At 40.7% G+C, this 12,408-nt stretch overlaps 1 protein-coding gene across 2 annotated transcripts; it reads left to right on the top strand.

Moving 5' to 3' along the window:
- Nucleotides 1-838: 838 nt before the first annotated feature.
- LOC310942796 (dynactin subunit 1-like) lies at nt 839-12,339 on the top strand. Of its 2 annotated transcripts, none has more exons than XM_083908235.1 (30): nt 839-965; nt 2,633-2,698; nt 2,799-2,993; nt 3,470-3,551; nt 3,649-3,680; nt 3,916-3,936; nt 5,331-5,474; nt 5,719-5,742; nt 6,247-6,444; nt 6,555-6,759; nt 6,852-6,930; nt 7,186-7,345; nt 7,447-7,551; nt 7,706-7,897; nt 8,012-8,128; nt 8,221-8,373; nt 8,465-8,625; nt 8,738-8,906; nt 9,032-9,100; nt 9,211-9,423; nt 9,588-9,749; nt 9,922-10,053; nt 10,141-10,266; nt 10,364-10,506; nt 10,589-10,752; nt 11,018-11,136; nt 11,219-11,414; nt 11,534-11,607; nt 11,691-11,780; nt 11,867-12,339. In XM_083908235.1, exons 2-30 carry the CDS (start codon nt 2,657-2,659, stop codon nt 12,002-12,004), a joined length of 3,705 nt encoding a protein of 1,234 aa, XP_083764361.1. In that variant the 5' UTR covers nt 839-965; nt 2,633-2,656; the 3' UTR covers nt 12,005-12,339. The 2 variants fall into 2 exon arrangements, with proteins under 2 accessions (XP_083764361.1, XP_083764360.1); XM_083908234.1 differs by having other exon boundaries at nt 11,015-11,136.
- The last annotated feature ends 69 nt before the right edge of the window (nt 12,340-12,408 follow it).

The following is a 12,408-nucleotide window of genomic DNA, read 5'->3' as shown; positions in this document are numbered from 1 at the left end:
AGACATTCTACCTTGCTCTGAATAGACGGGATGGTGGAATTGGGGTCTGGTCCAACTGCTTTCGGTGCTGTCACCGCCCGCGGCAGGGTTGGGCTGAGACCGGAGCTCTGTCCCCGGTGCGTCTGTCTACCAGCCGGTTCAGAGACAGCCTCTCCTCCGCCACCTGATTGGTCAACTGTGCGTGGGCCTCTGCTTAATTACACGCTTATATGAATACAGAGGACACGTCTCCTTTCCAACCCAACACAATATTTATTATCTCTTTTGACATTTTTAATATGCACGAGTTCACATGTTGCATTCTCAGTCTTTAATTAATAATTGACTAATTTAAGTCCAACAAGCAACTACTGGACTGCTTAGAGACTAACATTCTGTTTTTATCTGAATATTATTACATGTATAATTTATACTATATATTTGTCATCGTCAGGTTATTGCACGACACCCATCACAGCTGTAACAATAGTAAGCCAAAAGAAAACAACTTCCAATGTTGTATTTTCTTTCAGAGGAATAATACGGCTAAATGAAATGAAATCATAAATAATATAAACCAAATCTGTATAAACTGATGTGAATATGGCTCTTTACTAATATGTACGTGTACAAATACACATGCATGAATTGATATTTTGTTGAAAAGTATCAAAAGTGCAACTCAAACGGGAGGAAACGAAAGTCAAAAACGTTGTAGTATGTATAAATGTTCTCTCATTGTGTATGTTGTTGGTGGGTCCCCACGTAAAGGTTTGGTAAACACTTAAAGTAAAACCATCCACTAGGGGCGCAAACGTTATTGTTCCTCTTATATTTGGGCTGTCAGGTCACCGGAAGTGACTTGTCAAAACGGAATAAGCCAGAGGAGCTAGGTAGCCCAAAAATAACAACAGAAAAAATAGCGTTTGTCTGCATGATCACCTCAAGGATCTGTACTTAAAGACAGGAGCCTCTGTATATGCCAGGTACGCTAAATAACGAACCGCTGCTTTTTTGTTAGCTTTTCATTATACGATTCCTCCTTACTTTAGCATTTTTGCTAACAGTCTAAGCCCAGTTGGCCAGTTGTTAAGCGTTAATTCCAGCCACAATGTTAATCTTGCTGTTGACTAAATGCTGATGTTAATCTAAACGTACAAGGTAAAGTAAAGAAAAGCGCAAGCCGAATTTATTCCGTGTTTCGATGGTCGCTATATCTCATGTCATTGTATACTGCTCACTATTTACTAGTTTTGTTTACCTTCTTCTGCCATGAAGCTGCTATAAACTAGTGGCACATTATGAACATGTCTTGTTTCATGAATGAAATATAACAATATATTTATTAGTTCCCAGTCTTCTAATATCGGTGTAGGGAAGGAAACATTGGCCAACGAAAGCCATTATTTGTTTGACAGTAACCGTATGTTTAGTGGTTCAGTATTAATATAATTTTAAACACAGCAAGCTGTATAAACATAGCTAGCTGTAGGATATAACTGAAAGATATCAGTAATTATTAGTTAATCTATTGTTGTTTGTCATTTGTACTTCGTGCAGCCCCTCTAGTAGGTTATTAGAAGTCTCTATTGTTAGCTGTGGAGCTAACATCCATCTGTAGGTATTATGGGAGAGGCATCGACGAGATTACCCCTCCCTCCCCTTTCACTTTCTTGTCAGATGTGACGTTGATGATGATAATAAACCACTAGGATCCCTCCCCAAAATCATACTCCTGTACTTTTGCTAAGTCAGAAAAGAGGAATGAATGTCAGAGTGGATGAAAAGTAGCATTTGGGTTCTGTCTTTGTCCTGGAGGTGAAATCGAAGTAATTTTTTAAAATTATGGCTTTAAATAGGCGACACTCCTATACCCCCAGGGTGAGTAACTTATTAACATTAAACATGTACTAAATAACTAATATTTAATTTTTATTGACAAAATGTAAAGAGTAGGGTTTTGTTACGCTCACCATGAAGTGGATGTTGAGTTGACCATGTTGCATTTTCCAGCTCCATTAGGAAAAAAACCTGTAAGAACACAGTTACGATAAGCCTCAATTATCCTTTATTGAAAGTAAATTGGCTGAGGCAAGATGTTGCTTCCATTAATCAAATTGTATTTATTCTAAAGGAGGATTCTGCTAAACTATATCTGCTTCTCTCGAACGAACAAACTCTTTTGTGACAGCTTCCATTATAAGAGCCGTTATAAACCTGTTCTGTCCTGTTTTCTGCCTTGTAGTTTGAAACTCTGAGCCAGCATGAATTCACATGATTCTGCTGCAGTCTTTGTTTATCCTGAATGAGCATCTTTGTGCGAACCAGGCAGAGATATGGTTTGTTTATTAGAATATCAGTTGTGGTTCAGGACATATGACTGGGCGAATGAATGTGTTTTTGTGCTATGTGGCCTTAGGAAACTCACTGAATGTTGTTGAAAGTGCTCTTAATAACTTGAGGTGGGATACTTATGCATATTGTGGCATTCACATAAAATAACGCCGTTTAGTAATTTTGCAAGATTAATTAAGATGTAAAACCATAAACAATTAGGTATTTGATATTTTATGACTTTATCTTTGTCTCTCCCAGTCCTCCACCATTCATTGTTCTCAGTGATAAGTAACCTTCTACTTTGTCCTCACTCCAGCTGACCAGCCCACTGATCAGCAAAATGAGCAGTGCAGGAACAGTGGAGAGTGGTAAACCTCCAAAGGTAGGTCACCTTTCAATACAGAGACTATACGTTAAATGAATAAAGAAGTACATCAGTAATCACCCACAAGCATCACCTCTTGTATCCTTCCCTCTTCTAGATTGGCTCTATAGTAGAGGTGACAGGTAAGGGTCAGCGTGGCACTGTTGCCTACATTGGAGCCACACTCTTTGCCTCCGGGAAATGGGTGGGTGTCATACTAGATGAACCTAAAGGCAAAAATGATGGCACCGTGCAGGGAAAACGCTACTTCACCTGTCCGGAAAATCATGGGATATTTGTCAGACAGTCACAGGTAAGTCCTACATAATACAAGATTTATATATGTTCAAATGAAAAGTATTTATTATAAAACAAACAATGTAGATGAATTTAGGGTAAAGAATGACAATGGTACTGTACACTACCAGTTTTTTGATCTATTGAAACAATGTTGCAATTTTCCACTGTTAATGTTGTGAATGTTAATTTATGTACTGTACCTTTTAGAGAAAATGAGCACTGTTAATTATGGTCTAGATTCATTCACTTATAAATAACACAAATATGAGATCTATAAATGTAAAGTTATTTAAAATTATTAGTACTGTCAAAAACATTTTTCTATTTGTATTTAATGCCAGTGATGAAGGTACAGCAGTTTCATACTATATTTTGAGAATATATTTATTCAGTAATTCCTCCTAATTTCAAAGGAACATGTTCTTGTTTCTGCCTCCACCCTTGTAAAAAATATTACCTGATCGAACTCCTGTGTGTCTATGTGTACAGATTCAAGTGGTGGAAGAAGGCTCAAGTGCCACCTCACCAGATATTCCTGAGTCTGGCGCTGCCAAGACACTCAGGCAAAGAGGTGAGTCTCAACCACAGCAGAAAGTAGCAACTCAAAGTAAATAATAGCAACCATAAATAATAATAAAGATTATTAACACAGAATTTGTTTCCTGCAGACATTCAAGAGACTCCTAAAACATCCAAGCAGGTAACAACCAACACTTGCATCCGGCTTTGTTAAATTTCAGTATAATCATTTTACACTGGTCCACTTAATAATGTTTGGATTCCTTTGGAACACTTGAAGCTCACACCATAAACACTGACATGATATACTTTGTGTCTGAACTTTAATCATTCTCTTTTTACAGAACTAGAATTAATGTATTTTTTGGTTCTCATTGTTTGGTTTGATGCCTCTGTTTCTGAATAATTTTTTGCAGACTCCAATGACTATTAAGAAGGTAGACGTATTTAAATTTAAAAAAAGTTCAGCTTTGGTTGTTGCTAATCATACTAATGTGTCAACTCATCCCTTTGCTTTTAAATTACCCTTTCACATGTTGCACGTCACTTCTGTTTTTTTTTTTTCGTTTTGTAGATGAGATGATCTTTCACTTACATTTTCACTTTTTTATTTGGGTGAGGTCAATCCTCTGTTAACATTAGGACACCAATGCTGTGACAGTTTTAAGGTCATTATAATGGTGTCTTTGACATTTCACTCACAACTCACTGACATTTAGCCATGGTTTTGACATTGTTGCATGAACCTACACTTGTCCTGCATCTTTGGTCATTAAGAATAACCTTAAACATGTATATGAAATGGTGCATGCAGCTATCAAACCTATGCTAAATGGATTATAAACTAACAGTGAGTTTGCTTCTTTTGTGCTGCTTATCTCTTATCTCACGTCATCACTGGATGCGTGTGTGTTTATCTGTGTGCGTGTTCTGTGTGCGTGTCTGCGTTCATCCCTCTCTCTGCAACTCACCTCCTCCTCTCCTCCAGTCTTCTACCCGCCGCTCTACCAAGGTGAGCTTACCTGCAGTGGACAGGGATCTGATGGGATCAAAACAGAACCATTTAAAACCGTTGTTCATTCAGAATTTATTTATGTTTCAAACTATTGAGGGAGTCAATGACACACTTTTACATGTCTTGAATGCTTCATGCACTTGTATCTATAATGATTAGTTTGTACTTAATAGAAGACTGTCACTCAATAGTAATTTTTTTTAGCTTTTTAGGTCACTTTTCTTTCAAGCTGGTGATTGTAGAGTATTTGTATAAATGACACGTACTGCATATTATGAGAGTAATCCAAACACTGAATCAGTAATATTCAAGTAAACCGTGCCACAGGATTGTAATTTGAATCCTAACACATTCTTGATGATCACACTGGCAGTGGAGTACACCACGCCTTGCACCTGCCACCTCCCTCCCCTCCCTCTTGGTACGTCCCTCCGGCCGCTACAGCCTTCCAATGATGGTACACGGTTATATTTGAGTACTTTACCTATTGCCTTACAGGGAGTGGTGAAATGTTTGGGCACTGAAAATGGGTGACTCTTTTGTCCGTCCTTGCACAAATACTGTATAAGGCAGCACCAGTTCTGCAAACTTGGTTTTGTCTTTCTGACTTTCTTGGAGACCAATTCCTGTGGTGGACTATGGGGTTACAGTTGTGTGGTGGTTACTGTTGTAGAAATTCTAATGTAAACTTGAATGTGAATTAACATCCTTAACACTTGCATTTATTTAACTCGCTCCTCCAACTCTTTTCCTTCCTCTCTTCTTTTATCTGTCAATTGTAACTAGTGTCTGACTCTTACCATCATTTGTCAATAGGCATCTCGAGAGAGCCTGTCGACCTCTCTGTCTGATATCAGTGAGGTGAGCCTGTCCTCCCACCAGGGTGCACTGGGAGCTCCCGTCGTGCCTCAGCTCAGTGGGTCACCTGCGGCAGGCCCAGTCCCAGCTACTCACAGTAAGGTAGGTCACTGTCGATGAGAAGAGGTAATTTTAATGCCAGCACAATTGGAATGATAAAGTCCTAAAAGCAAACATTTCATATTTGAAAGGGTAGTTATTATTGCCATGAAAAAAACCACCATGTGTGCTCTTTTAAAGATTACTTTCAGTATTGCCAGGATGTTACATCTCCATCATTTTGTTTCTATTTTCCGTTATATAATGAACTTGTCCCATTTCATCTATGTTGTCATTGTTTGACCAGGAGGAACCTGCCATTTCAAAACAGGTAGAGTGCCTTAATGCATGCTGGTGATACCAGGCATGAGTTTACTAACAAACTCACTGCAGTGTGCAAAAGGACCCTTGGTTAAATTTTTCAATAATTTATGTCTTTTTGTTTTTGTAATCTCCTCACAGTGAATTATATGGTGATGATGCTGCATGGTTGGTTTAACCTCAGGATACACTAAATTAAATATTAAATTCTACCGTTGTGTTTGTAGGGAATAAGTAAAAATTTACACATTGTGCATCACTTTCGTTTTACGACATTTAATTCCTAATTTATTTGAGGGAATATATGCAAGTAATTTGGGAAAGTAAATTTTGCATTTGTCATCTTGTCCTGAGTTTTTGGTGATGGGACTTGATCACGTGATCACTTTTTTTTTACTACTTCCAAAAACAAAATCTTGGGAAATGAATGAAACCCTTTTAAACTTCATGAAGGCAGCACATTGAGCTCTGACCACCCCGCTGTTCCACTCTCCTCTCCTGTGTTTCCACTCAGGAGGAGGAATCACTGCGAGCTCAGGTCAAAGACCTGGAGGAGAAACTGGAGACACTGAAGATGAAGCGGACAGAGGACAAAGCCAAACTAAAGGAGCTTGAAAAACACAAAATTCAGCTGGAGCAGCTTCAGGAATGGAAGAACAAAATGCAGGAACAGCAGACTGAGCTGCAGAAACAACTCAAAGAAGCCAAGAAGGTACCGTGTCTGCAATATGTTGTGATCGGTATTAAATTAAGTCATATTTGTCGAATGCAGGTCCACTGTCATCAGGGATTCATAAGCTTCTTTTAAACTTTCAACTCCAGGAAGCCCGTGAAGCACAGGAGGCCAAGGACCACTACATGGAAGAAATGTCAGACACAGCAGATGCCATTGAGATGGCAACACTGGACAAAGAGATGGCTGAGGAGCGAGCAGAATCGCTGCAAGTAGAGGTGGAAACACTGAAAGAGAAAGTGGAGGAGCTTTCCATGGACCTGGAGATCCTCAGACATGAGATTTCAGAAAAAGGTTTAAACAGTATTCAAATCAAAAAGGCATTTTTTGCAAATCAACCCTCCCACCATTGACATGTCCCTGTATTTCCCGGTTTTTTCTTCCAGGTTCAGATGGAGCTGCCTCAAGCTACCATGTCAAACAGCTGGAGGAGCAGAACAGTAGACTGAAGGAGGCGCTAGTCAGGTTTGTCTAATTATTCTCTAGTAGTACATTTTGGTGACAGATGACATACTCCTAGTATTCAGCCTCACCAGTTTGCTATAATTGTAAAAATGATGTACAGAAATCATGGAACTTCACATGTAATTAATATTATTAATTACATGTGAAGTTCCATGATTTCTGTACATCATTTTTACAATTATAGCATGATATATATGATCTCTTATAAATCTGTTAGTGCTGCACCCAATTAAAAAAAAATGATTTCCTCTCCAGGATGCGTGACCTGTCTGCTTCAGAGAAACAGGAACATGTGAAGCTACAGAAGCAGATGGAGAAGAAGAACACAGAGCTGGAGACTATCAGGACTCAGAAGGAAAAACTGCAGGATGAAGTCAAGCAGGCAGAGGCCACTATCGATGAACTGAAAGAGCAGGTTTGTTGAGAAGATCTTCCCTCCATTAAGGCTTTTTTCAGTGTTGCCCTCTTAGTATCCACCTTTACACCCATGTGTGTCTGTGTGTGCACTGATATCAGGTGGATGCTGCTCTGGGTTCAGAGGAGATGGTGGAGACACTGACTGAGAGGAACCTCGACTTGGAAGAGAAAGTCAGAGAGCTGAGAGAAACAGTCACAGATTTGGTCAGTGGATTTGGTCACACTTCAGTTCACTGTTCTCTCAACATGCTAGTAATCACATTAAAAGAAAATCCAGATTGAAAATTCAACTTTTTAAGCAAATCTTCAAAGCTTCTTAGTCATTTAAAGAAAGACTGTTTTTTTCCTCTGTCAATAGGAGGCAATCAATGAGATGAATGATGAGCTGCAGGAGAACGCCAGGGAGACTGAAATGGAGCTGAGAGAACAGGTGGATATGAGCAGTGCAAAGGTCAGGGAGGCTGACAAGAGAGTTGAGGCTGCTCAAGAGACTGTTGCTGATTACCAGCAGACGATCAACAAATACAGAGAGCTCACCACCAGGCTGCAGGTGAGTGGGAAGATGACAAAAAAACTCACAAGAAGTGAGCTTCATGTAGGCATAGATGCCCTTCATTTTGTGCAAGTGTATGCTCTAACACCATATTTTCATTCCTGTATGTAGGATGCTAATAGGGAGCTGATCAGTCAGCAGAATACCAATGCTGAACAAGTTCAGCAACCACCTGCAGAACTATTTGACTTTAAGATCAAATTTGCAGAGACCAAGGCCTACGCCAAGGTAGGAGGGCTTCATTTTGACTGATAAAGAGACTAGTTTACTCATTGTTGATCATTTTCTTAATTACAAAAAGTACAAATTTGTGTTTCCAGGCCATTGAGATGGAGCTGAGGAAAATGGAAGTGGCTCAGTCTAGCAGACAGGTTTCCCTCCTCACCTCCTTCATGCCAGACTCCTTTCTCCGTCATGGTGGAGATCATGACTGCATTCTGGTTCTTCTTCTCATCCCCAGGCTCATCTGCAAGGTATGACCCTGAATGAGACTTGTTTTTCTTGTTATATTCAGTCCAATTATGTAATTGTTATTGAAGTTGTTTGTATCCTTGAACCTGACAGGCTGATCTCATCAGTAAACAAGCCCAAGAGAAGTTTGATTTGAATGGGAACCTGGTGCAAGGGACAGGGCTGAGAGGTCCTCCAGGAGAACAGCGCAGTTTTGCTGCAGGACTGGTGTACTCACTCAACCTACTGCAGGCCACACTGCACAAATATGAACAGTAAGCTTTGCAGTCTCATCAATTAAGAAACAATATTTTCACAAGTATTTTTTAAATTTGAATATTTACTGTGTTAAACTTCACTCATCTCTGTTTCCCACCTTGTTTCTAGGTCGCTAAATACCTGCAGTGTAGAGGTTTTTAAGCGCATGGGTACACTGTACTCTGAAATGACCTTCCATGAGCGTTCCCTGGATTATTTCATTGACCTGCTGTATAAAGACCAGCTGGATGAGACCGTTCAGGTGGAGCCCCTGACTAAAGCCATCAAGTACTATCAGGTATGATCATAGCTAGTGGTTTTACATTTATGCCAGCATACAGTATTTTGACATTATATAACAGTATTCAATAAATATTTAAGTTATAATTATACATCTAATTTGTAACATGGTTTTGTTTCCAGCAACTGTACAGTGTCCATCTGGCAGATCATACCGAGGACTGCACAGTGCAGCTGGCTGACCATATCAAGGTACTAAAAGCTTATTTTGTAGTAAAACCTTTCGATATAAGTTTGTCTAAAAAGAGAAGAAAACAGTAAAACAGAACAGTAGGATTTCCTAACTGTACTCTCACCTCCAGTTTACCCAGAGTGCCCTGGACTGTATGGGAGTGGAAGTTGCTCGCCTCCGGGCTTTCCTGGCAGCGGGTCAGGAGAGCTCCAACCTTGCCGTGCTTCTGAAGGACCTGGACACTTCCTGCTCTGACATCAGACAGTTCTGTAAGAAGATACGCCGTCGCATGCCTGGAACAGAAGTAGTTGGAGTACCTGCTGCTCTCAATTATGGACCAGAGGTATGTATGGGGAATAAAAACAAAATAAATTTTACAAAGAAATCATGGCTATATGAAGCTTGAGCTTATGTAGTTTTGACCTGTTTGTTCCCTTTTTCACATTTTATTGTAGTATTTAAGTGAGACACAGTCTAATGCTTGCCATGTCTTATCTTACCTGGCAGGTGTCGGAGACGCTGACAGAGAGCAGGCGCCAGCTGACCCGTGTCGTGGCCGTGCTGCAGGAGGTGGCAGCAGCTGGGGCTCAGATGGCTGCCCCGCTGCCAGAACAGGAAGGTCTCAATGCTCTCAAAATGGATGATATCACCTGCAAGGCAGTGGAGCAGGTACTGTGTAATAATAAATTGTCCAGGGTTACTCTGCTCTGCTCTGTAGCAGTTGTAATATAAAAAAATTGCTTTGGCAGACAATAAAGTGCTGGACGTGGAAAGCTGGTGCTTGGTTGCTGCTGAGTTTTTAGTTGTTTTTTTTTTAACTGACTTATTCTCTCTATCAAAGGTTTATGGCTCCCATGGGCAGAGTGACCCAGAATGTCTGCGTCAATCCTGCAGTTCTGTCATATCTACCATGAACAAGATGGCTACTGCCATGCAAGAAGGAGAGTATGATGGTGACAAACCTCAGTGCAAGGTACTTCCATCACACTATACAGACACTTAAATCCTGTGTCTTTTTATATTAAAATTCTCACCTTATCACATTTGCTCATGTCCTCAGACCACCCCTGTTGAGATGAGAGCAGCCACCGTCAGGGCCGAGATGACCGACGCTGAGGGTCTAGGAGTTAAACTAGAAGACAGAGAGACCGTAATTAAGGAGGTCAAAAAGTCTCTCAAGATCAAGGTAACGTAAACAAAAAAGGACAACAATTTCCTCTGAGAAACCATGTTTTGTAAATAAGTTCACCATTGTGAGAGAAAAATAACCTTATGTCCTCCAGGGTGAGGAGCTGAGTGAAGCCAATGTTCGCCTGAGTCTGCTGGAGAAGAAGCTGGACACCTCTACCAAAGATGCAGATGAACGAGTGGAGAAGATTCAGACCAAACTCAACGACAATCTCGCACTGTTGAAGAAGAAAGAAAAGTAAGAACCACATGAAGCAAACGCAGTAAATGCTGGAGGTTCTTTATGCGAACTTGAAACATTATTTTCCTCTTCACTTCAGGGAATTTGAGGAAACAATGGATGCCCTGCAGGCTGATATCGACCAGCTGGAGGCAGAGAAGGCAGAACTGAAGCAACGCATCACAAACCAATCAAAGATGACCATCGAAGGCCTGAGAGGGTCACCTGCCTCTGGAATCGCCTCACTTGTTCAGGGTGTTGGAGGTAAATTATTCTGTGGTTAGGTTTGTGTTGCAAACAGATCAAATTGTTTTAATTTGTTGTTTGACATAAACCCACTTAGAAGCAGTTCCAATCACCACATAATGACATATTACTACAAATGTTATTCTTACCAGACCAAGCTGATTTGGTTAATCACAAAAATAGGCAAACATTTTGAGCCCCCAAAAAACATACCGCTCTCTAGTCAGAGAAAGGTGCATGTCAATACTTGAGTATGGTCATCCTCTCTTCCTCCGTCCAGCAGGTGTTCCTCCATCCATAACCGGACCAATGGAGGTGGTGGACTCTCCTCTCCTTAGACAGCAGGTTGAAGTTCAGAGACTGGGCATTAAATGCCTCAAGAATGAAAACAACAGACTCAAGGTACACTGGTTTGACTTTATTTTTGATAGTTGCTGCCTTTATCAAACATGTTAATACTGACCCAGAGTTAATTAAATTGCAGTCAGAGAAGATGAGAGCCCAGCTGGCCTCTCTGCCTCCACTCTGCCCCTCCAAACTGCCACAAGTGTCCAAAGAAAGTTCAATGCCTCCAGAGGGTCTGAACACTGGCATCTATCGTAGAACTGACCAACTGCTGGCAACGCTGCTAAAGTGCAGTGCAGAGTTTAAGGTGGTCGACATCACTGGGAAAACAGCAGGTGTGCTCAAAGTTCTTTAACAAGTTAGTCTTCAAAGGCAGCTAGCTCTGTCAGTTTTCTCCTGGGTGTTGCTGTGGTTTCTACATGTTTGACTTCATTCCCTCTCATGCGTCTTCCAGTTAGTGCCAGTGCCCAGCTGCTGGAGCAGACGGCTCGGCTGCAGAACCTCAGTGATGCTCTGGACAAACTCAAGGTGACAACTTTAGAATCAAACATCTTCTTCCTTGTCCACAAGCTGTAACAAGACTAAAACCAAACTGCAAACTTCTGTTTCAGGGAGAAGTAGCTGAACATGTTGTTTCATATCAGCCTGGAGCAAAGGCTTCCTCTGACTTTGCCACCTTCCCAGTGTCCTCCTTTGTTAAGGTAAAAGCATACAATGCCTGCTTACACCATGCAAGCAAATGTAAAAAATTTAAAATTCCATCATACGCACCTGTGTTGTTTCTTAGGCTAAGCAAGAGAAGCAAGGAAAAACAGTGTTCGTAGGTCGTGTTTCCGTTCCATGCGCACGTGGACAGGAACAGGTCCACCGTCTCGTCCTATCACAGCAGCAGCTGCAGCAAGTGCACTCCCTCCTTATGGCATAAGGACACACCATGGATCTACAGCCAAGACTGATGCCACATCAAGAAAAACTTTTGTTCTTTCTCATTCCAGCTTCCAACCTTCCTCTTATTTTCCGCTTAGCTTTTTACTTCTCTCAGGAAACTGTATCCTACGTTTGCGAAGTTAACACAGCACTAATAAAACTAAGTATGTAAAACCTACTAGTGTTTCATTTGGAAGACATCCAAAGTGGAGTTGACTTTTGTAGACACCGGCTTTACCAACTATTTGTGGAAATGGAAAACTAAGTAGTCATTTATACTGTACTTGCACCTCTTTAGTTTCTTTGTATCTTTTGTATTTGTAGTAATTAAAAGACGTCACACCAAGAGCCAGAGCTTGGTATAGTAATGTATTTGTAGTAATTCAGACAATAAAGCAAATT

The sequence above is a fragment of the Microchirus variegatus genome, assembly GCF_963457635.1.
Source record: "Microchirus variegatus genome assembly, chromosome: 2".
Classification (NCBI taxonomy): domain Eukaryota; kingdom Metazoa; phylum Chordata; class Actinopteri; order Pleuronectiformes; family Soleidae; genus Microchirus; species Microchirus variegatus.
Note: the sequence above shows the minus strand (reverse complement) of the source record. Positions and strands in the feature narration are given on the sequence as shown.

What these genes read in the sequence shown, in the direction of transcription:
- LOC310942796 (XM_083908234.1), top strand. Translation starts at nt 2,657, where the DNA reads ATGAGCAGTGCAGGAACAGTGGAGAGTGGTAAACCTCCAAAG. An exon ending in TCCCAGCTACTCACAGTAAG is followed by an intron (nt 5,475 to 5,718) that starts GTAGGTCACTGT and finishes TTGTTTGACCAG; the next exon opens with GAGGAACCTGCCATTTCAAA. An exon ending in AACCTGCCATTTCAAAACAG is followed by an intron (nt 5,743 to 6,246) that starts GTAGAGTGCCTT and finishes GTTTCCACTCAG; the next exon opens with GAGGAGGAATCACTGCGAGC.